The 26,475-nt window shown below is 38.2% G+C and overlaps 1 protein-coding gene across 1 annotated transcript in view; it reads right to left on the bottom strand.

Annotated features, from left to right (window-relative positions):
* Window positions 1-24,353, bottom strand: part of evi5l (ecotropic viral integration site 5 like) — a 50,877-nt gene extending 26,524 nt beyond the window's left edge. The window contains exons 1-2 of the mRNA XM_084715639.1: window positions 24,034-24,353; window positions 3,071-3,466 (exon numbers count right to left, since the gene is read on the bottom strand). Coding sequence (XP_084571765.1) covers window positions 3,071-3,312 — 242 coding nt within the window. The 5' untranslated portion in view covers window positions 3,313-3,466; window positions 24,034-24,353. The remainder of the gene's footprint in view (window positions 1-3,070; window positions 3,467-24,033) is intronic.
* Window positions 24,354-26,475: the final 2,122 nt, after the last annotated feature.

The raw sequence follows: 26,475 nt of genomic DNA, 5'->3' as shown, positions 1-26,475 counted from the left end.
TCACAGTTTTGCTTTTTCTTTCTTTTGAAAGTGATTTACTCTCTATTCCTCAGCTGGGATAAATAAAGTCTAATCAAAACTATATGCACAGACATTTCCCACAGAGAATGTGGTGTTCTTATGTGTGTGGGATTAAACCTTACCTAACAGACAGATTAAACCCTTGTATAGTAAAATCAGGTGATTACATTTTCAGATATTATTCCTGAGGAATCCCTAGATCCTGAACTGATTAAATAATGAACTTTTTGACAGAACATACAATACAAAAGCATCTAAATCCCTGTATAATGAACTATACCTTTATATATTTATCTGTTTTTAAAGGTCCAGCAAGCAAGAATTATGGGGATTTACTGGCAGAATATGGCAAAAATAGAATATAGCCCAGAACAGACAAACCAGACACCAGCTCTAAGATACTGCCTTATGCACTTTTCACAGCTACCATAGGTTCTCACTTGAAAATGCTTGGAACGGGTGAGACAAAGTGTTTTGCAATCTGCAAGCTCACTGCTAGATGTCCCAAAATCCTACACATCGGTCCTTTAATTGGTGGCCTAATGTTCTTCCTTTCTCAAATGTGAAACGTCATGAAAATAAAAGTTTTAAGTGCTGACAAAGTTCCCAATGTCTACCTTTTCAGTGTTTTCTAAAACACTAACCCATATGCCCATTTTTTATTTCTTGCAGATGTAGGGCATACAGATTTGTGCTTCTAGGTCAAATTGACATTGGCTTGTGGTCATTTTACACAAATCCCTTTGCACTGGACTGGGTGCATACACACCTTGCACAATGACAAATTTTCAAGGCCTAAAGGGTCCGTGTCTGAACACTGCAAAATACATTATTATATTACTTCTCTGTATGTTACAGTGACCACAGCCTTCAATCAGCCAAAATCTATTATTTGAGTATCAAACTCTCACAGCCTGTGGGCTTGAAAGGTGACTGTAAAACATTTAATTTAGCTGTTTAATGGAGCACAGTGGCTGCAGTCTGCTTGGATTTACAATGATACGCTGCTATTAATCTATGGACCTATACTTACTTTTTTAGTTATAGGACTCAATACACTTCTTCAATGTCAATCTTTTCATACTAAAAAGAAAGACTTATGTCTGTGTATCACTTTAAGCCTCACAAACATTCAGCTATTTCTAATATTTTCACATGCTCTGGAAAATCAGGGATTAATTCAAAATCTCTCGGATGGCGTGTGAAGGACAGACTTTCTTCTTCAGCTTAGCACACTTCTGGGTGTTCTGCAATATTCTGTTTATTTTCACCAACTGTAACATCAGTGGTTGCTATGCAGTAAATGTTCTCTAAATGGGATCACAACTCACACGGCTTTAAAAAAACAACTTTTTTTTCCTTTTCATTACAATTTCAGGATTATGATCAAATATCTAGTTTGCTGATACAATTTACCACTGTTGTTTATTATTAGCCCCTAGAGTTCATATTTTCCATCTCCTATCATGACTACTAATTATATCCTCATATATATCTCATTAATTAGATGCTGATTTAATGCTCAACTCTCATTATTTTCTGCACTTAAACTTCTGAAGTTAAACACGTTTGACTTGACCAATTTGCCCGTTCTTTAATCTATAGTTTTGAATTTGTGTTCTTGTTTAATCAAGAGATTTTACTTAAAACATCAACTATCTACAGTTTAGAAACTTTTCTTGTCTCTCGTTGGTTCTTTGATTGCTTACTCACGTACCTTACAGGGTACAACTACACTGAGCTGACACAGTAATTACTTTTGTCACAACTGATGTTTTCTGAACTCCATCCCCTTTAGTTACTTTAGCTAAGCCTGTCAAGTTTACAAGTATTTTGTGGCATATTGCATATACAGTTTAACAGTGATAATAATGTATATTTAACACTAAAAATTCGTAATCAATCTGTTCATGATTTTATACACAGACAGAGGTTTCTCATTTTCAGCTGGTGAGAAATGAAATTTTTCTGCCAAAGTGACAACTGCAACTAGCAAGCTAATGTAAGCATGATGAACTGAAAACGTTTTGTCCTGCAGACTTTAAGGTCACAATTCTATTTTTGATTTGATACATTTTTTGCACTGGTGGTCCTGCCATTGTTAGACTTCTGAGTCTTGATTTGTAAAGATCAACTCATCATTAGTTTTATGCCCCGACAACTGTCATTTACATTTTTAAATTCTTCTGTAAATAGATAATCTATATGGAATCAAGTATGATGTAATGGGTGGTGAGCTAACCGAGTCTAATCGTCTTTGGACTCACACTTGGAGAACGGCCTGCTTTTGATTTCGATTATTGAAATTAAAAGCTCATTTCAATCGATTTTCAATTTAATGTTGAAATGTGGCACCCCTACGATTAGATAAATATTCTACAGTAGTTAACAGACTCTCATTATATGCCTATTTTTTGTATTTTATCTCAAATCCATTGTTGGAATAATAAATCGACAGGCTATATAATAATATCTTCACCTTCCTCCTCTATCTCGTTCACTCTTCTTCCTGTCCAGTCTTCCTCAACACACAGTTAAAAAAGCACATTTCTGGTGACAGCCTGGGACAGGCCACCAAAAACAGGTACTGTCCCTGAAAAACAGTCTACCCAGAAGTGACTGTTGTTGGCATGACGTCACAGTGATTCGGTCTGTACAACACATGGATTGGCTAGCCAGCTGTTTTAAACATAACCTCTAAACCAAAAAAACTTAAAGTGTTGTTAGTTAATGATGTGCTACTTGGTTTCTTGATTACTGCATATAATAAGCTAATTAGCTGGACATGCTATTGACTGCATCTTAAGATAGAGCTGATTAATCCTTTGACTTTGCTGTTGTGTTTCCTGACTTTTGAATGGCCAAAACAAACAAAAAAACTGAAATGCACACATGTACACACCTTCAGCATGTGGAGAATCCAAAGCTTGACAAGCCTAATGTTTCTAGCTTGGGTTGCTAAACTACCAAAGGGCAAGGGGGTTGAAGCTGCTACTGTACAGCTGTAATAACTGTTCCAATAGTTCAACATGAAGAGGACATCTCTCACCTGTTCTGCTCTTCCAGTTTGGCCAGCAGCTCCAGTTCATCAGGACTCAAGTTCTCTGAGTCTGCTGGGGAGGCCGCTGGTGCTGACAGCACTGCATCATGAGAAGATGAGTCCGGGCTGAGCACCGGGCTGCCGGTTGAAGGGGGGTCCGGGTCCATGCCAGGAGGGGAAGAAGGGCACTCCAGCTGAGGGAGAGCACCACTGCAGCCCTCTCTTTCTGGGCTGCCGCTGGGTATAGACATGGCGGTGACGATGGAGTGGGATGGGTGAAGCAGTGCGGGTGTGGTAAGAGGGTCTTCCAGTCTCGCTGTCGGTCTCCCTCCTCAGTGAGCCTGGCTAGCTCCTGATTGGCCGCCTGGTTGGCCGTGGACCCAATATGATCAAAGGTCTTCAAACCTGTCATGGATGGAGAAAAAAAAAAAGAATCAAAATGGTCTGACCACAGATAATTGAACAGTTAACCAAAACTACCAAAACTAATGTGGCAAATATGTCCTCCAGCTGTATGAAACCTGTGGCTACGCAGCATGATATGTCCGGTCCCGTTAAGTCGTAACTTTAAAATAAGAGCGCCCAGAGGAAAGGAAAAGTTCAAAATAAAATCCTGTCTTTGCTGTTGAAAATGTTTTTTTTTTTTTGTCTCACTGTACTGATCTTAAATTTATCTTAAATAATCGGTTCTTGATATAACAGCTAGATCTAAAAGAAAACTTGGTTAACTTAGATGAGATCTTAAATTTGTCTCAGTGGTCAAATTAAAGTCTTGTTGCTCCATATGGTCATCAAGGAGAAACCTCTGAGACACTTACAAGCTCAGCAAAAGATCACCTGCTTTTCTTTTGTTTTGTTCCTTTTTTCTTCTCAGATCAGACTTCAGTAAGTGCAAAATAAGAATTTCATTTATTTCTCATAAGACAAAGAAAAGACGATTGTGAGAAACAAAATTTTCCTCAGGGTAGGACTGCAGCAAATGATATTTTTCATATTGATTGATCAGTCAAATATTTTTATTATTGTTTAGCCCTTTACAGGTTCCCAGAAGTTTAGGTTATGTCTTCCAATCCCTTGGCTTTTCTCACCAGCAGTCTAAACCCAACATGATTAAATTTACATTTATACAGCTTGTTTTTTCTTGATCAATGACAAACAATGAATTAACTGAAAATCATTGTCGACTGATTGTTTTGATTGATTGTTTCAGCACGAAAAGACTTTTTTCTTTTTTAAAAATAATGTACAACTATAAAAATGTAAAGATTTAGGTGTCAAGGTTTTTAAGCTGATTTAAATGGATGCAGGAGATCCAAAACACTTGATGTATTATTGACATGATGATGAAAAGCTCTCTTTAATTCGATGGAATGAACTGAGTTCAGTTGCAATGTGATTTTGAATAGTTCAATAAAATTGAAAAGAACATACCGATATCAGGATTACACTGTGGTGATAATAGCAATATTTTTTGGTGAATGGCGCCCACATTAGTGCTCACTAATAACTCGTATTTTCATCATAATCACAATGATGAACACATGTGAAACATGCACCACAAAACATGGCTTGAAACACAATGAATAAGAAAAAATTATCTTAGTAACACACACCATGCTTTCACACTTAGCATGTGAACACTTGACCTATCAGACAGAGCCCTAAATACGTGCATTAATACCACCTGGTTAATCAGATGAAGCCTTAGCAATAGGACAAATATATCAGCTGACTGCATCACCAGTTGATTTTTTTGGGGGAATGACTTTTCTAATTTTATTTTGCTAACTCAATGGTCTGAACGAGTGAGAAACACTGCTCCGGGACAAACTGATTCAGTGGCACAGTACAGACCCACCGAGCCAAATAACAAGTGAGAGGAAAACAGCCTGTAGAACCAGAATATTTTCACATCTAAAGCGATGAATTAAGGGTTTGTTTTGACCAAACCAGAGGTGATGATTGTTGGAACACTCCATTTCTATTTAGTTTTTCCTGTTGAAGTGAACAAGCTCGTCTTAGGTCGGTAAGAGAGAGAAACTTGGATTCAGAAGGTGTATGTTTCAATTGTATATATAGTTTTTTGTTTAACAAGGAAAATAGCTGTAAGAATATTTCCTGTCTGGACAGTTTATTTTATTAATTTATTGGACGTAGTGAACTTGGCACTTGCACACATCTCCCTGCTGAAACAGGCCAAGAGGGGACTTCTGCACTTCTGCTAATTGGAATTATTTTGGATTCAGGAGAGACTACGTGTTACAAAGGCAAGTACTGTGTAAAACATGTCGAACAGTTGTTAAAACCTCCAGGGGAAACAAGCTAATGTGCACACTTCAGTATTTACAAGATTTTCTTCATATCCTGCAGGCCAAACTCACCTCCAATGCACAAAGATAAATTAAGCAAACAAATGAACAAATCATAATCCTATACAAACATCCTCATCCTTAGCATTTTTAGTTTGTGTGTTTATTTTAAAATTAGGAGGAGCACAGATGTCATGTTTGGCTTATCGGACTGAAGACAAGTCATACTGGTCCAATCCATATGAAGATGCCAAATAATGCCTCTCCACACCCTGGCTCAAATAACTACTTAGAAGGAGTGGCCCTGAGTCACTGTAATGACATCATCCTGACTGAGAACATCAGGGCCCGTCACTGCAGACAGACTCTTTCAGAGAGCTGTTTTAATTCACACAAAAACAGTTTCCCAGTGATGCCTAACAACATGAAAATAAACTGTTGTGATGTATGTGAGTGAACAGAGGCACGAAAGAACGAACGTGTCAGCAGCTCTTTACGCATAATGACCTGATACACTGTCATTCAATTAATATCACACTGTACAGCTTTCAGGAGGATTGCACCATGGTCACACCCGCTGAGCGATTAATGTGCATTAAAACATAACGAATCAATCGAATCATAAATAAATCAGATGTATGATTGAGTGAGTTCAGAGAGATAAGGCAGGTGTCAGGGCTTATGAAGAACTGATTTCTCTGGCAAGAAACATGAGAGTTTGGGGAGCTTTTAATTATTTCCCCTCTGATGTAAACCCAAGCATGATTTCAAACCCTGAAAAAGAAAAATAAAAGAAAAGAAAAAAAAAACAGTGGAAAATTGATGTAATTGTTCTGTTTGGGCTGAAGGCATTGTGAATAGATTTTAGTTTGTTTGGAAGTTTTATAAATGATATAAAAAAACAGGTGTGTTTGTGTCTTCAAAGTTTAATTAGTTAAGGGCATACAAAGAACAAGCATTTGTGTCTCAAGTGCAACATTTAACTTGCTAATGTTAGACAGCACATCTAGAGCCTGTGATTTGTTTTCCCTCATCATATTCATCTTTACAAATAAAGGCACAAGACAGAGAGCTGAATACTAAGAGATGCTGTGAATATTTCACACTTGCCAGAGAAAAACAGACTTCCCAGTTTGGCTGTTGTGCTGCAGGTGGCAAATGGCATAAGGCTGTCAAAAGTATAAATACTTTGATACTTTTTTGGAGCCATGTATTTAAAATAATACAATATCCATTAATTATAGTATTGAAAGTACCCAAGCTGTTCAAAATGATCTAAGTTCAGATTCAAGAGTTCAGTTCAGTCTTTATGCTCCTGCTTGATATTTGGCTTGCAGCAGAGCAAACCCAGACAGTGTTCAGTGACTTTTTTCTGTACCACCACTGTGTTTGTTTGTTTATTAAGATCTCTATTAACATTTGCAAAGGAGCAGCCATTCTTCCTGTGGTCTGCATATTTTAAATGATAATAATACAAAAATACACAATCACACTACTAATCACAATAAAACAAAAACAACTGGCACAATTTAAATAACACAGACAAAGAAAATAGACCAGTTCTTACTGAATCTATTATGACAGAGGTGTTTTATATTTTAAGCTTGTACAGCACTTTTTAAATGCCCTGTATAAATAAAGTTGACACTGACATTGACATAATCGACAGATGAATATCATCATTTAACATAAAATGCCCATGGAACATACACCCTACACACCAGAGAATATCTATTAATTATTAATTGATTACTGCAGCAAGAAAGAGGTACATGTGTTGTTTTTTTCTGGACCAGTTGCAGTTTTCTTACATTACCTAATGAAGTGTTGGACCAAACTACTGAGCAATAGTCCAAATGAGACAAAACCAGAGCTTGATTTTTTTTTTTTCACTGTTTGTTGTGTCAGATATTTTTTAGTGCTAGATAAATATTTCCAATTTTAGTTACCACTCTCTCTCTGATAACTCAAAAGTTTGGTTTCTACTACCTGCTTGGTTAACAGTTTGTTCATCTTGAGATAAGCTTTGGGTTTGAACATAAAGAGCAGTTTGTTTCTATTAAAAATTTGGTAGTTTTAGACACATTCAACGTATGTTTATTACTTATAATATGATCTACAACCTTCTTCAACTCCCAATCTAGATTTACATTTAAATTACTAATTATTGCTTCTGCTAAATATACTGTGGAACTGTCAGCATACATTGATGTATGTGGCTTTTTTTTAACACTAAATGAAGATCATTAGTGAAAATCTGAACTTCCGTGTGGCAGTACATGTTTCACATGTACATATGTCATGTCTGAATAACTTCCAAAGTGCCCTCTAATATTTAAATAACCTTTATCCATAACAATGCAGAATGCAAAAAGCCATAACATTTAATTTTTCAACTTTAACTCATGATCAATTATGTCAAAGGCAGCAGAAAAATCAAGCATAACCACTCCAATTCTCTCTTAATTTTTTAAAAAGAAGAAAAAATACTTCTATTTTACCTGCCCAGGACAAAGACCTATACAACAAATGGGTTGACGAACTTAATTTATACACAAACTGCTTCTTTCTCCCTGTGTGCTGCGGCTATACGTCAGAGAGGCAGCTGAGTTGGAGTTGTAACTGGTCAAAAGAGAAAGTGAGCCAACAGGCCAAACTGCTGCTGTGTAATAGGGAGCAAAATGTGGAGCTACAGTCTACTCCCCCGACTCTCCCTCCTCTGCATTATGGATGGCATCTCTTTTACTGGGGGAGCCCTGTGGAAATTACTTCTGGCCACACACATACACACACACACACACACACACACACACACACACGGTATAGCTGATGCAGTCAGCAGTAATATGATTAATACATACAATATAATAAATACAGGGACATAAGAGAGAAATTCCAGAAGAATACTCAATAAGAACAATGCAGTGAATTGATCATTTCAAACAGTCCATGTATTAGGAAACTGAAAAACAATGTAGATGAAGAATTGATTTGGGATGTGTAATCAACCATGAAGGTCGAGGGAAACATACAGCAGCCTGTGCAATACTTTGTGAAGCATATGATGCAGACATACGCTACAAAACAAGGAGAGCAGAAAAATAGCCTGCAGGAGAGGAGAGGAGAGGAGAGGAGAGAGGAGCATAATAACAGTCTGAAGAGGGAAAACACTACATGGGGGAGAGACAAGGACCACATTCATGCACAGAAACCGGCCAAATCAAAAGAGCCATTAACAAGCCAAAGAAACCAATCGCATTTGTAAAATGGTTTGGTCAAAGAATAAATCTGAAATAAGGTCCTTTTTATAACAAATAATTCCACAAACATCAGATAATGATCGAAGAGTTTTTCTCAGATGCTTATTATCTACTCAGGTTAATCTTGTAAAGGTAAACCACCTCTTCATGGCTGAATTTATTGCAACAATCTCACAACTAACAGTCAGTCTGCCTTTTCTTCTAAGATTAAAATCATCTGACAGGCAGGGTGAGCCTCAGGCAGCGATGCATGTGCTCTGTCAGGCACACATTCACCTCAGTCCCAGCAATGAGACTGAGCTGAGCTGTGTTACTGACAAAAATGTGTAACTTTGACCTTGATCTCGATACCGAGAAACCCTTCAGTGAGTGGACAGTAAAGTTGAATACAGCTTGTGTTCTCCCTCCTGGCCAGTCTCTTACACATCAGATCAAAGACACAGGAGAGGGAGATATAATGTTGAGACTGTGGTTCTCTCTAGTCAGAGCCTTCACTCACTGCTGCTTCAATGCAAGAGTTTGGATTTTAGCAAAATGTACAAATCTTACCATCTGATTTTTATTTGGTCTGATCTGTTGAGTTTAGATTATTGTTGCAGGGACAGTTAACCACATATCCACAACAGGATTTAGGCTGATGGATTGAATTTATTTACCCAGCTGCTACAGCCACCTTCTTTTATTCAGGAAAATTGAATTGTCAGAATCCATCCGGGAATTTGTGGTAACAATTTGCAATAAATTAATGTGGCATCTACTAATCTTTTTATTGCTTGTAAGTGCTTGCAAGTTTGGCTTAGGGATGCACTGATTCATTTGCCAAACATGGGTATCAGCTGATATTTGCTTTGTTGACTGCAAATCTGCAAATCAGTCGACATTCAAAGATATCTGATGTTTGTTGCATCAATACTGTGCTCAATTAATGTCAATAAACAAAAGCTTGCATGCCCACCTGCTGTATTGGTGACGAAGCCACTGGCTGGACACAACTGTGTCAGTTTTTTTTTTTTTTCTGACTTTATATATGTCACAACAAGTTTTTAAAGGTGCTTTCCCCCTATTGAGCTTTTGTCCAGCACAATAGGGGGAATAAATAACACAAGCAAAATAAATAACCACAAAAGCACATTAGTATTAGCATCAGTTAACAGCCAAATTGTTATTTTGAACATTGGTGCATTCTTATTTTCAGCAGCAATGGTCAAACTAGATGAATGCTTGTATTTTTTTTTTTTTTTACCAATCACTGCAAATAAATGAAATGAAATCAAACCAGGCAGCTGTTACTACCAAGCTGTTCATCCCTTTCACCTAGTAGAGACATCTGACTAGTCTCATCATACCTTATATCTTAAATTTAAAATCAATAACATAATAGCTCCCCTAAAACTAATCAGTTTGATTAGTTTTATTGTGCTTGTTGAAGGTGTTACTACTTGGGCTGGGAGAAAAAAAGTTCTGAGAGTTTAGATTCATGCCAAAATAGACCCTACGTACATTAACTTGCAGGCTAACTATTTGCACTAGACCCACCAAGAGCTTGCATCCATATAACATGGTTAACAGTGAGAATCACGTGTTAAAATCACATTTCCACAGCCTTATAGGTTTTAAACACTACCACAATTTATTTTTGGTGCAAAAAACCCTGCAAACTCCGATTTGGGTCGTATAAGAATCTGGACTCATTAATGAGAGTGTCACCAGATTAAACTGTTGTCTGATTGATGAATTGCATTAAAAAAACAAATGCCATGAAAACTTTTTAAGCATCAGTCTGTTAGCGACACAGGAACAAAAGACGAGATGCTTCAGAACGGTTTCAGCACTACAGAGGGCTATTCAGCTGTGTCACTGTGGTCAGACCACACTGTAAAAGGTGTGAGTCATGCACCAGAGTGGTACTAAAGTGGGAGTTTTTTTCTGTATCTCTCTCTATCTCTCGCTCACTCTCCCTCTCCCTCTCTCTTTCTCTCTCTCTCTCTCTCACAAACACACACACACACACACACACACACACACACACACACACACACACACACACACACACACACACACACACACACACATTGGTTAATGGAAGGACATTGTGAAGGTCTCTGACAAAGCAAAACAAGCCAGATTTTCTGAGCTTGGCTGTTGTTCTTTATATGACAGCAGGCTCGCTCTAATGTCATTGTGTACTTGGGAGAAACCGCAGAGCACTGAGGGATAAAGGCAGGTTGGAGGGGCTTTCATTGTAATCCATTTAAAATTCTGTCTCCAAGCACATTTAGTGTGTGTGTGTGCATGTGTGTGTGCGTGTGCTACATGAAAAGTGATTGTTAGCATGTGCAGTGACATAACTCCATGGTTGGTGTGACTTGGCTTGTCATGAAAATAATGTTACTGAGTTATCGTATGATATATGGACATGATCACAATCATTCTTGCTGGTCTTGATACTGCCCACTGTGTTTGCATGCATGTTTTTTTTTTACATATGAATGTCCCCAGCATTTTAGCCAATGTGATGCCAAAATAAACAGCAGGGTTTCCCCTTTCGTTTTATGACTTGGGTGAAGCACCTAAAAGCTGAAAGAACAGAAAAAACTATGCTGAGACACCTTTGCTGTCATTTGTTGTCATCTGCTCTCCTTGTCCCACTTTCATAGTGGGCAGAGCTCAGACAACTCCTCAACACACACACAGAGGTGAAGACAACACGTCACTCTAGGCTAATAGCTGTTTTTCCAAACAACAACATAATTCCGGCCAGAAGGTTTAGAAGAATATCAAACGGACTTGGTTTCAAAATCATTCTCCACAGCCCCAGTATGGGAACATTTTGGGGATAAGCCGAATGAGTGTCCAGTGCTCATTAATGTCAACACGCCAATGAGCTACGCTGACTTTGTTTAAAAATAGTCCCAGTGCAATGACTCTCTATAACCTAGTGCCAAATGTTTACTGTGTATTTCAGTGCTATTCTTTTTAACAGAGCCTGAGAGTCAATTTAATTTATTGTTTTGGTTTTTGTTTTATTTTATTTTTGTCTGAGTTCCACCCCTTTTGGAAGGTTGGCCAACTTTATTCTTTCATATTTCCTGTTGTTAAATGGTTAAAATCTTGCTGGGGACCTGCAAAAGCAACATAGTCACAGCAAAACACTAGATAACTAGCAAGCTCAATCTACATCAGTCATTAGCTATCTAGTTAGCATTTTGCTAGCATTTGCTAACATACAAGTAGACTATGCCTTTTTACAGGCCGCCAGCATCTCACAGCATCCCCCACATCTTTTACTCATCTTCAAATTCAAAATTTGGATGAAGGATCAAAAGTTCATTGTTCTTTTTCATCATTATTATTATAGGTATTGTATTAGTAGTATATTGTATCAATGGCATAAAATGTTAATGTTATCTTATTTATATTGTTTTTGTTTTTATTATTTGTTTTAATTATTTCTGGTACATCATATCATCCAAAAGAAAAGTCATCCAAAAGAAAAGTCATGTATGGACATATTGTGTGATAGATGCATGCACAACTTTGCTTTTGTTTATTTTGAGTCTCTCCTCAACTAATATCACCATGCACAACCATGGTATTGTGTAAAGTCTACGCCTGAACGCATCCTTTCCAAGCTCTCACTGTCTACAGAAACAGACAGCACTATTGTTTCCTCTTCTACCCCCCTTCACACACACACACACACACACACACACACACACACACACACACACACACACACACACACCACCAGATAACCTCCAGTTATCCAGCATGAACCCATGTCCCCTTTGCCCCTCCATGTTTTTCATGTTGTGTTCGTGGTTTGCATGCAGACCTTAGTGCAGGATGTGTCTGATTTACAAAATACATTTCATTGGAGTAATGAAGCTTTTCACAGTCTCCATCTGGGCTTGGTGACGTTGAGTGGGCCTAGGGCAATAAAAAAGACAAAAGACAAAAGAAAAGAAGATACCCCCTTTGATCTTCCACCCAACAGATCCATCCATATTTTCCTGTCTGCAAAATAAGCTTAGCCATACGGTAATGTAACATGCTATCACAGTCAGTTGTGATGCATAAATAATTTCGCCAGAGGTCAAAAAACATTAACACACAAAAAATGGAAAAACCTGACCAGCATTTTATGAAAGAAAAACAGAAAAATCAGCTAGTTTTCACAGGAATCCCAGCCCTGCTGATGTGTCACCCCCTCCCTCTTCTCTTTCTATGTGTGTGTCTCACCCCCGGGGCCTTCCACCCCTGACATTGAGGGCGACCCCTTCCTTAATCCATAGCTGCTAACCTCGCCGTTATTCCAACTCATGATCTCATGTTTGGTTACTGACACGTGAACTGCTCATTTCCACGCTATTCATCTACTGGGTCCACTGTCCTTGTGACTGCTGTTGAGCTCAAAGCATCCCATTGTAAAAGAGGGATGTGTGTGTTACTCTGATACTACTTCTCAAAGCGCTCTCCCTCACTGTTTGTAAAAGCCATTACTGGAGTCAGAATGACTTGATTAGCTGAAACCAATGCATGGAATTAGTCCTGACTGGACATATTGACAAGTTAAACACTCTACAAGTAGTGCAATGGTGTGTAAAGCAGATACCAATCAATGTGTGTATGATGAAAGCAGGCTTTTAAATGACCTAACAGCATCCACCTGGCAGTGGTGGAAAGTGTATATGTATAACAAATTTATTATACCACCTGTCATAAAAATGAGAAAACTTAAATATTTTAGAAATCTTTCAAAAACTTCTTTAAAACTAAAAATGCTATTGTCATTTATTTGGCAAATAACAAACTGAAACAACTAAATAGTCCTTTTTCACACATAATAACCAAAAAACTTAATATCTTTTTATGGCCTCCTTTGGCCTTGATAACAGCTTACATTCTTGCTGGAATTGTTTTTATGTCCTTTTTGACAGTCTCTTTTGTTACTGAATTCCAAACAGTTTCTAGTTGTTCCCACAGACTTGCTTTAGATGAAACTTTTGTGCGATCAATCTTTGAACCTATGGAACCTATAATCCCAAATTTGTTCAATAGGATTCAAATCCGGACTTTGACTTGGCCGGTCCATCAGTTCCAGGACTCCAGATTCCTTTTTCTTGGTCAAATAGTCTCTGCACAGCTTTGCTTGGGGTCGTTGTCTTGTTGGTATATGAACCCACGACCAATCAGATTCAGTCCAGAAGGGATTCCATGATGCACTAAGATGTTGTGGTAGACGTTCTTGTTCATGATACCATCGATTTTCAATAATTTGCCCACGCCGTTTCCACAAATGGAGCCCCATACCATAATGGACTCTCCACTGTGTTTCACTGTGGGTGCAATGCATCTGGCATCAAAACGTTCTCCAGCTTTTCTGCAGACATAGACACAACAATGCTGACCGAAGAGTTCAAACTTGGACTCGTCCATCCAGAGTACCTTCTTCCAATCATCAACAGTGCAGTGTTTGTGCTCCCTGGCAAATCTGAGGTGTTTCTGAATGTCTGCAGGCCTCAATAATGGCTACATAGCAGCTAGTCTTCCCAGCTAGTCAGTCGTCTGCTTATGGTCATTCTGGAGACTTTCTCAGACTGATCTAGAAGCATTTATCTCTGCCTGAAGATCAGCAGTGGTCTTCCTTCTGTCGCTAGTACTTAAAATCTTGAGGTGTCTGACATCTGCGTCAGTTAACTTTCGTTTCCTGCCTCTTCCTTGGTGCATTTTGTAAGAACCAGTCAGGCAATGACTCCAAAGCACACTTGACCACACTGTGAGAACACTTTGTCTTTCCCTATTTGTCTCAGAGACCATCCAGCATCATGAAGTGCTTTAATGCGGACTCTTTCATTTTCAGTGAGCTCTCGACGTTTTACCATTTTGAACAGGAATGAGGAATTTCAAACTGAATTCAACATTTTGTACCCAAATTTGAGCTGGCTCACTGGACTTCTCTGAGAAGTCAGAAATTAATCAAACATAACATTCAACCACTAAAACTAATTTTTCTGTTAAGGAATGCAAGTAAATAACTATAATTTGACATCTTAATCAAGAAATAATAATATGCTTTACTATTTTTTTCTGGGGTTTTTTTTGTAAAACAGTAAATTTTAAAATTCATAGACAACAATAATAATTATAATTTAGCATTGAATATATCATTTCGGTTAAAGAGCTTCTACATACTGGTGTATTAACATTACAGAAACATAAAAAATGATTTTGGTAATTACCAGTGCTGTTAATTTAGGGCAGGTGTGGCATAAACCTTACATTGGGTGGTGGTCTAATAAATTAAGCACTCTATATAAATATATATAGTAGTGTGGAGCCACAACTGACACATACTCAGATGGCATCAGATTCCACTCAGCTCTGTCTGGAGTAACATGAGGCTTTATACAACGTCTTTCATAGATGCAGTTGTACACGTCACCTATAAACAGGCTCATTTACATAATAATAGGCATTTTTATATTGTTGTATTGGTGCTTGGTATTTTATATTGTAAGACTGGTTAATGGGAGGATGTCATAATATTATTGTGTGTGATCTAAAGGGATTAAACATGCCCTTTTCATTTTATCTCCACTTTAAGTAAATGATCTGGGTACTTTGTCAACCACTGCTGCCTGAGTTATTTCACAGTGAATCTGACACTGTGGTAAACATTCATGAGTCTGTGTACTGAATGACTGGCTACCTATTAACCCTGAGAACACCAGCCTTCCACCATCATTATTACAGTAACAACATCCTGTTCCCCAAACAGAACTCATGTACCTATACTGCAGTGTATACATTATTGACAATCTGTAACTCTCCTAGGTTTGTGCTATGCAACAAATACTCTCTGGAATATGCACAATAAGAACTCAGGGTGACATTAAGCATGAATGAAGACGGAGACACATTTAGGACAACTGAATCGACACTGACGATGCATGTTTTCCAGACTTGGTCTCCTAAATCTACTGACCATTTTCACTTTATATGACTAATGCTTTCCTGCTCTAAATTTAGTTTGTATCGCTCTCTAGATGACTTGGCTCCCCTGAGTGCCACTGTGAGAGGAAATTGTCTAGGAATAGCCATCCCCTTGACCCATCAATTACCTTCATGTACAGGAGGTTTTCTTGCTCTTTTCAGCCACATTAATACTAATACTGCTCAGATTATTTAACATCTTACAACTAAAAAAATGCACGCGAAAACAGACTGCAACATCCACTAATCACTCACTAATCTCAAAACTGGATTACATGAGCGTGGCAGGGAGGATAACTACTACCAACTGGGTGCTACCACAGGCACACAGCCACTGCTTAATGTGATGCTGAAGCAAAGACTAACATTAGTTTCCCTGCTGCATTCATTATATTATCTTTTAATTTCATACTTTCCCAGCAGCAGTGACGTCACGAACACTGATCAGTAGCTGAGCTGCAGTTTAATCACACGTTCTGATTACAAACATCTGTTGTTTGCCTTGGAAATAGCTGTGACAGGAGGAAACAGTCAAACAGAAATTATCCGAAAAATTAAATTCCTTAAATTTTTTTCTTGTGAGCTTGTTTTCTTGTATTTCATAATTACCTCAAGCCTCCTGGGGAAATGAGAAAATGAATCAAACTGTCCCTTTACTGAAAAGATCTGGGCAGGTGTTCACAGAGACTACGCTGCAGGAGCTTGGATCAGTTTGACTTTAAACCAGAAAAATCTAAAGATGCAAAACAATTTATGGCCTTCATTCATGCAAACACCTTTTTGGTAAATAAACCCACAGATATTTCTGTTTCTACTAATTTGAGCAGCAAAAACACGTTTTTTAACAAACACATTGTTTACTTCAGGGCACATGTGCACTGATGACCAATCAGCTGACACATCATGTTACAGACTGATTGTGCAAAGGAAGCACCATCAGCAGCCACAGTGTGATGACACAGGTTTCAAAATACCTCAGTCTTTCAGTCAGTAACACGTCTCTGTCGTTAATCATAGAACCACAGTCACCCTGTGGTAAATCATTCCCTCAGGTTTATTTCAAACAATAACAAAACCTTGCTGATGAAATGCACAGTGTAGAGAGGCAGCAAGGTTATATCTGACTACTTAAGAAATTATGGTAGATAAAGCCATAAACATGTTAAATAATGCTTATGAAATATTTGTCCTCATTGTTTAGTAATAGGCATACAGTGGTGGAATGTATTTGTACTTTGAGTACACATTTTATGCCACTTTATAATTGTGCTGCGCTACATTTCAGAGGGAAATATTGTACTTTTACTCTAATACATTTATCTGACATTTTTAGTTACTAGTTCCCTTTCAGATTAAGATTATAAATTAAAATCATTTGATAATATTATAAAAAATACAATTCATTGCTAAAGTTTACTATACTGTGAAACCTTTTGTCTTGTGACACCTCAGATGTCTAAATAGGGACCATGGCTCCAGCACGTCATGTGAGTTTATAGAGGTGGTGGGAAAAAAAATCAATTACTGATAGTGCAAATGTTAACTGAACTTTAATATAAAATATGTATTGATTTTTCAGTCATTAGATGATGCTGAGTGTTGTTTTCTGGTGAGGTCAGCAGAGGTCACACTCAGCGGGATTGTTAGGTTTTTATGACAGTGTTGATCAGTCTGTGTGCTTGACAATCCCATTTTCCTGCAATAAAAAGTTCGAAGACAAAGTTGTCCTTTGGGGACTTACTTTACAGTTGGAAAAAGGTAATAAACTGCAACATATGTTATTGCAACAGTCATTATATTGCAAAATGTTAGAAATGACAGTAACATCATTATGTGTGGTCTCTGGTGGAAATGATAACAACTAGGGGTGAGACCAAACAGACATCCTTCTCTCGTAATTTTCCTTTAAAGCTACTACAAGGAAATCTAATATTTTGTTGATCTGGGGGGCTCCTGTGGACAAATGCAGTAGTGTTTCCATCGTAATAACTGCAAAATATGTCAAAAATTGCCTCTTGTTTCTTTTTAACAGGTTAACTACCACTCACTGTAACTTCGGCTTTGGGAAAATGTAAACACAGTCTTGTTTCATCTGATTTCAACAAGACTCTGATCTGATGGCAGGCATTAAGAATAACTCTACAGAAATAGCCAGTCTTCTTGTGGATGGTTTTGCAAACGTATGTAGGTCATATAGAGGCATCAAGGGCATAAATTGACAGTTTCATTAAAAAAAATCTTGGGAGTAGCTTTATATACCTGCTTGAGCCCCAAAAAGGTAAAATATTCAGTATTTCACAATGAAGCAAATATTAGAGAAAATGACAAATAATTAATAGAAATTAGTATTTTTTTCTTTCCCCCCTCTGGTGACTCATCTGACAACCCCTCAGTTTTATTTTGTCCTCCTGTTGAAGGGGCACTGGACTAAACTAGTTAGAACTATATACTAAGTAGTTAAAACTAGCTCCACCTCAACAAAATACTTTTGACACATTAATGCATCGGTTTTTAATTAATCCAGTATTATAACATATATCAAGGTCCAGTTTTCTTTTACTTTTGATATTTTTAGTACATTTAGCTGATAATACTTGTGTGCTTGCCAGATGTTACTTGCATTGAATTATTTTTACACTGTTGTACTGGCACTTTTACTTAGGTTCAAAATGTTAGTGCTACTTCTATTGCAGCCTAAGGAAACAACATTAGGCAAGGAGACAGATCATATTACTATTGAAACAGATGAATGAATAGAAAAGAGGGCAACAAAGTAGAGCACAAATGATTTCATAATGCATTTGAACGGAGTTCCTCTACAGAATTTACAACAGCTCTGTGCATATCTCTGCTTCATTGTTTGAACATCATTTGCATGTTGGTATAAATCCAACCTGCAGCAGTCTGTAAATGAGATCACGACTCACTCGGTGTAAAATCTGCAGGGCAACACGGATCCAGTTACAAATCTGCAGCCTACAAGAACAGTAGAGAGTAGAGAGAGGAGAGCTGCAGTTGTAGTGAGCTTGAACCGCGGCAGCCAGGTCATCAAGCTGCTCCCTGTTTCCATGTGTCAGCAAACGAGATGAAGTGCAGCGCTGCGCTCACAGGCCAGGCCAGCACCACAACAGTGGACCTGCACAGCAGCCAGTTAGACCAGCAAGAGCTGGGAAAGATGATACTGAAGGCTTTAAAAATCAGCCTTTTATAAACTCAAAACTTTGACTACTGTTTGTGTGGATGGTGCTATTATAATGACACAAACTGGAACTCTGCTGTATATTACACAATGACACAATATGGTCAAGTACAATATCCAAAACACATAAGCTGCATTTTTTTGACCAAGGAAAAATGCATTATAGCATTATAATGAAGTTCTGTAGTGTTGCAGACACGTCATGGCCTACAAATGTTGTTCTCCCAATGTTCATCTGGTACAGACTCCAACAGATGTCATTTGTTTCATATGTTAACATTTTCAGTCCACTAATCTATTTCATAATGCAATCGTAGTATCTGTCAAAATATTTGCAAAATGAGCCTATCTACAATTTAAAATACAGAACCAAAAGACCTGTCCATGAGGTGGTTCATTGCGGGTGAACATAACAAACCAGGTCCATCCTCCTGTTAAAAATTAACAAATCGCTTGCTAACTGCATCCTTGTCAAACAGCCAGCCACCACTCTGAAAACATCTAGATTAACCTCATCAATTAATAAAGCTCAGATTTATACTGTGGGGAAGACTTTCACTGGAACAGGAAGAGCATCTGAGGACTTATCAGAGGCAACATTATGTCTTAAGAGTAACAACATGGGACTGAATATGAGTAAAATTAAAGACTCATAAAAGTAGAAGTACCCAAAAGAATGATGTTATTACGCTAATTTGAGTAGTTGTAATTGGTTATTTCAACACCTGCGCATATTTGAACAGCATGCCACGGTGATTATGAATGCCTACTTGAACTAGAAATGCAAGTTTAGTAAAAAGTCATAACACTCCTGTGATTATTTATCTCTGGTTTTCTTGCTGGATTTAACCATTAGTGGAGAGGATGTTTGATCTTGTTGTATGCTCAGGTGAAAGATGCTGCATCACCATTATTTAACAAAACTTCTCAAAGGCTAATACTGGAAATCAAATAACTCCTTCCATGTTATGACGTGGGCATGCAGCTCCTGTTTGTAACTGTTCTCCAACCAAACACACGGTTGCAGTCAGACAATGATAAACCTAGACAGCAGCAGCAGGCAAACTGTACAGTACGGGCAGAAGGCTGTTTCCTGTTCTTGCTGTAGGCTACACACACATGCATGCACACATTCAAATCCACACACAAACACACAAGTGCAGGCACAACTCATAGACTGTTTATCCTGATGACGCTGTCCAGAGCCGATTAGCTTACCAGTCTCTCACACAGATGAATAACGTGGCAGCAGCAGCAAAGGAAAAGGTTAGCTGGGAGAAGCTGGGCTGTGCTCATGTGTCACAGATGTAGTATGCAACCTTTTGTGTGTGTGCAGGTGATCGTGGGATCAGATAAAGAAGTTTCGAGGCTGCAGCACTCAAAAACAAGGTCACCAGGATGTGAGAATCAGATACCTGTTTCCCTGACAGTGAAATGTGTGAGATGCCTTTCGCACAGTGAGTGGATCTCAAAGATAAGCCTGAGAGTAATCTCATATGACGATATGATGAACCTGTTACTCAGTGGTACATGTCCTTAGTCATGGGGCATTTGAGATGTAATTGCAATCAACAGAGGGAGATAATTAATTCCTTGAATAGTTCCTCCCTCATAATGAAAGATAAGGAAGGGGGAGCTCTTCCATTTTGTGACTAGTCAGCTGTATCCTTAATTCTTCACATCATACCCCAAAAACTGACAGTTCTCTACTTTTAATTCCACTTGGGAGGTAAAATTATATGTGCCTGGCCTAGATTTAAAACATAAGGTTCATCTAACTTTTGCGGTTTTCAGTCCTGCTCCTCAGAATTTATAGTAGTGCCTGTTTTCTGTCTTAGAAGCCTGTTTAAACTAGAGCTGAGCGGTATGACAAAATCACCTTTTTTTAAAAAATCATATCGGTTTCTCAGTATTTGACAGTTTTCTTACCCACATTTTCTTCTACTGAGAAAAGAATTACTGCAGTTGATTGGCTTTAAATAACCCATTTTACTATCATAAGGACTGTATCATGTTTACACAGGTAAAAGCATGACCCCTTCAAAGCATGGTTGCCATCACGTCGGGGACGACTATGCGATTAAACATCCCCACCCACAGTAGTCGGCACCAGAAATACTAGTAGTTTAAAATATTTAAAAATAAAATCTTTATCAATATTTCATTCATGCATGATGCCAGTTATCTGCTGCCTCTAAGATTTTATGCAGCCGCACGCCACTAGTCGGGGCTGCGGCGTTGACCGTATATGAACCGATCGCCCTGGCAACCCCAGATGTTTATATCAGCAAAGTCGGACAGATGAATGTAGACTGTGACAGAATAAGCTGATATTTATTCACTTGACTGGCAGCGGAACAGCTGCTGCTGCTGCTACTAGCACTGCTAACGTTAGCCACACTGTGTGTCAGGCTGGCAGCTAACGTTAGCTCTGGATCCTTTACCCGCAGCACTGTGACCTTCTTCGGTCTGAAAAGGTGAAGCGTTTAGTGAGTTGTTGTCATGTTTTGTACAATAATGTGTAAGGTTTGTATTGCACAGTGCAAAGTAGCGCACATCTCAGCGGCATTTAAAGTACAATTTGGCGATTGTAGACTGTGAGTAACAGCTTCAAATGGCTCTTAATACACACAGTATTTTTTTCAGACAGTGTTTAACATTATAAATTAATACATTCTGCTAAATTCTAAATGCTTTCTGAGATTTTTCTTAGTGTTAGACTAGTCGACTAGTCTAAATTAAAATTAAATTGCGTTTAATCGACAAGGAAATCAGTCGCCAGCAACATCCCTAGTGCACACGCTCAAGCAAGCACGCCTGTGGTGTTGGTGTGCAGCAGTGAAATGTGTCTCCGCTGAAACACTTTCCCGCCATGCACGTTCCAGATGTTGTTTGGGCTGTTCACCCCGTGGTATATGAAAAATTAATATCATAACAAAAACAATAACCAGTTTTCGATAAGAACCGGTAAACTGCACAGGCCTCGTTTAAACACATTTTAAGGTATGTAGAATTTAGTGGCATCTATCGGTAAGCTTGCAGATTACAAACATCTTGTCTCTCCCTCCCCTTCCAAGCATGTAGGAGAACCTACACATAGTTGATTTGTTAATTAACCCAATTTGTTCCGTTCACCCACAACTAGTGGACTGTCTCATAAACAACTCTTTTGGTTGCAATTACAAATCCATGTGATACTTCAGCACCACAGACAGCACCATGGATTTATCAACACGCGGGTTAGGTAATGACAATTCAGAGCCATGCTCAGGGACGTAAATTCAAACCTTTACAAACCTCAGTTAGATAAAGGATGAATGAGTTGGGCAGACTAGACTAACATGACTACCTAACATGTTCAGCTAAACAACATCTCTGCCTGTCTCTGCTACTAGGGGATAGAGAAGAGGGATGGCAGATGGACAAGGGGAATGCATTTTGGTCATTCTGCTAACCAGTATCACCTACTGACCTATGGTGACCACAAAACAGGGTTGGGCAATCTCTAAATGTCTGTAATTTTCTCTACCACATGTCAAAAAAAGAACTTAGGCAACAACTCTATGGCAACTTTGAAGGGAAACACTACCTCAAATATAGAAGGATTTTCAAACTATAATATGTAATATTTCCACATTAAAAAGTCTAATGCTGGACACGTTATATATTTTGTTGAACTGTGTACTTACATTATGGTAAATCCTTCCAACAATGTTCAAACCAGAGAAATCAGTAATTTATTCAGGTAATGGTTACCTGCTATCCACTGCTAGCTTGTTGCTAGTTGTTATAACCTCTGGGAAAACAGGGGATACAAGGGAAGGGAGTTGATGCATGTGACTAAAAGTGAATAAAGATAGATTTTCATCAGTTATGGTGATTGTTTTAAAGTGAAGAAAACAACTCCCATGATCCCACACTTCTTCTTGACATCATCTCATGTCTTGTGTTATAGTCTTATAATATGAGAGAGAGACCCCTAGAGGCAAAATTAACATATTTTGCATTTAAATCACAATGTTACCATGGTAGATGGCTCTATGGTCAATGATTGTCAGCCATCGCAATGGATAATGGCATCGTCCATCAGCCCAACCCTACCACAAAACTCAGGAAAAACGCAAAAGGCTGCATCTAGAGCCACTGTTTGGTTTGTCCATTCTTTGGTACTTTAGAAAAATGGCAATTCAACATGGCAGCCTCCACAGAAAAGGCCCGGCACCCTCTGTAGATATAAGAGGTCATTCTAAGGTAACAACAACACAATTTTAATTTTCAGGTGATTATACACTAATGAAAACATACTATTATATGTCATATTCTGCCAATAAATCCCTGTTAACTTTACAAACAGGACCTTGATTACTCTCTGATTGTATGGATACAAAAAAAATGACATTTTTGAATGAGCAGGTATGAGCTCAGCGTCTCTGGTGTTTACCAAGGCCAAGCTCAACAAACATCTGGATTGAAACGCACAGGTGGATACAACATAGCAGTCACATCCATCCACTGTTGTTCCAGAGGAAAACATCCCTTCATTAAAGCTGACAGCGACTCCTACGATCCTTTGTCCTGCAGTTTCATACTTGAAGAGCCTATAATCCCATTTACTGGCTTGTTTGGACATGACAGCTCATTATCCCGGCCTGCTACTGCTGCTGCTGCTGCTGCTGCTGCTGCTGCTGCTTCCCTCAACAACAGGCCTACTACATGCTCTGCAGTCGACTCATGGCTCGGCTGGATCAACATCTGTGGCCAAAATGACACATCATCCCCCCTGTTTGCGGCACCAAATGCCCCGGCTCCCCCTCAGCACAACCCGATTGTGTAACGACATTTAAAAAACGAGGACGGGACGCTGAGGAAAGATGGCACAGAGCAACATATTCTTAAGCGATAAATATGGTTTATGGGCTAATGAATGGGCCGTGTCTCCGCTTCGCTGGCATGCTGTACAGTGGAATTTTACACTGAGATAAATAGAGCAGACGGATGGAGCTGCTGCTGCTGCTGCTGCTGTTGACGGCGCTTCAATAACCACCACTGTTTGGCTATGTGGGCCTGTGCTGCTGTGTTAGTTATAACGTTGAATTCATACAAACTAATAACCTATGGGGCCCAGTAGCAGCATCCATGCGATAATACTGATACATTTCATTTAAAATTAAACGCCTCAAATCAACAAATATAACCTTAAACGCTTACCTGGGCCGGTTTTCCATAATCAGAGCGGTGCGTTAGTCGTCGCTGCCACACCAGTCCGTCGTAAATGTCAACCGTACTGTATGTTATCAGCTAATTAAAATCTTAATAGACCACCGAGGACAAACACAGAGACACCGTCCGACGCAGAGCCATCCTCCTGCCGCCGCCGCCGCGACGCACAGCTGCTCTTCGTGTGCGAGGTGGATTTCAGAGGGTAAGAATGTGCCTGGTGAGATCCGTTAAAATAACCATGACAGGCGAGCGACGGAGCAGCCGTTCAACAGGGATGTGGTGTAAACGGCCGCATCAATCATCGCGACTACATCTCACAGAATGGCTGGCGTTCCGTTCCTTCTGCCGAGCACGAGGAGGGACGCGCCAATCGGGTTGCAGAATGAGGTGTGATTGGCATGACAACAGCCAATGGCGTGTTTAGGCTGCGGGATCCCTTTGGAAGGACAGCAAAGGGAGCCAATCAATGTAGAGCTTTATTCTGCGAGAAGGCGGGGCAAGCAGGTGTCATACAGCGGTGTCAGTTTTACCGGATTTACAGGAGTTTGTCTCTGTAGCAACTAAATGATTAATTATGTGACAAACATGTGCATTTTTTATGGCCCCTGGGCCAAATGAATTCCTCCATGTGAGATAATAAAGTTGATCTGAATCTGAAACGGAATCTGGCTTACACTTTCTATGACACCCATGGGTATGATACATTATAACGCATTGTAAACATACTTACATGCGTTGTACTGTGTGCATAGTAATTCATAATTATGGTTGTAAACTCTCGTAAGTATTTGTAACTGTTTTGAACTGTTTTTATTTCTTAAAATGTTTTTTTTCCTGTTCTTGCTATTTTGCACTGAACTATTTTATCTGTTTTGTCTGATTTACGAACCTGTCTGTTTTACAAAGGGCAGCAGAACCCTTTGTGAAGCACTTTGTGGCTCTATAAATTATTTATTTATTTATTTATTTATTTATTTATTTATTTATTTATTTTAAATATGAATCCTTATAACAGTGATCATAACAAATAAACGAGTATCATCATACTATTTAACAGCTGGTCATTCATTGGTAAGGGTCATAGTATTTTCAATTCAAATAAAATGTTTTTGTTTTTTTGTTTTTTATAGGGCTCCTTTGTATGCCGGATGTGCTGTTTATGAGTAAATACAGTATTAGTAATCCTGAAAATAACGTTAAATAATTTTAAAATTGTCATATTTTAAAGATGCAATCAAAAATGTAATCAATTAATCCATGACCATTTAACTATAATCTAATTACACATTTTTCAAATGTAATCTGGGTAATAATGGTTGCTTATTTTTGTAATCTGATTATCATCATCTCATGGTAATATATTATAACATTTTATAATTCAGTATTAATTGTTATATGGCATTAATAACACATAATATTAATACATCATTGTGTTATAAATGATGACAATGTATTACAAATATGTTTTTTGGTATTACTCAAAAGTAAATGTCCATTATTCAATTGTTCATCATCAAAAAACTATGTCAAATTGGAGAACTCAATATTTGTTATAACCCACTCAACGAAGATTATAATGACTTATAGTAACTTATAACCAGATTGCTATGTATTTATAATTTCCTATTCATTACTTTACTTAAAGCACCCAGTGACCACTTAGAGTAGCTTATAATCACTGTTATAATGCATTATAGAAATAAATTATAATGCTCTATTTTACCTTTAATTTAATTTTTGCCATAGTAATGGATTTCACTGAGAGCCAAATTCTTATTTTTGTTTTACTTAAAGCAGGCTTTTAAGGATGTTCTCAGGCTTTGTATGATGCCTATATGAGAAACATGAGCACACTTTGAATTACACATAATGCCATCTGTCATCTGGCCACACATCTTTACATTATTGCCATCAAGTGGACAAACTGGATACTGTAGCTCCTCAGACTCTTGCTGTATCAGATATAGAATATAAACACATACAGTTCCATATCTTAGATGTCACAGCACAATAATGTAAGATTCTTCCATATAATTCATTCTATGAGAAGACAAAAGGATAAAATAAAGAATATTGTCTAATCTATATTATTAAAAACAACAATCTTGTCACTGTAAACGTGTGGGGCATAGAATTTGCACAGAAATAATAAGGCAGAATAATATTTTTGAAATATTACGGCTCCGACCCTTTCGCCTGACTCTTGTGATTCTGATCAGTCCCACACCAGGAAAAATGGACAGCGTTCCTTCTGTACTCAGGTTACTGATGCCTACAGGTACTGTTGCAAGTAATGTAATTATGACATATGACCAGACAATTTGGACAATCATATAAAGAGGTAATGGAGATATATAACTATAGAGTTGCGTATGAGTTGTGTGTGAGATGGAAAGTCCTGTCATTAATTAGTGTAAAAAAAAAAAAAAG

Source organism: Lutjanus erythropterus, chromosome 3 (assembly GCF_056507025.1).
Source record: "Lutjanus erythropterus isolate fLutEry1 chromosome 3, fLutEry1.hap2, whole genome shotgun sequence".
Taxonomy (NCBI): Eukaryota; Metazoa; Chordata; class Actinopteri; order Lutjaniformes; family Lutjanidae; genus Lutjanus; species Lutjanus erythropterus.
The sequence above is the reverse complement of the archived record's forward strand: the minus strand, read 5'-3'. Positions and strand labels throughout refer to the sequence as shown.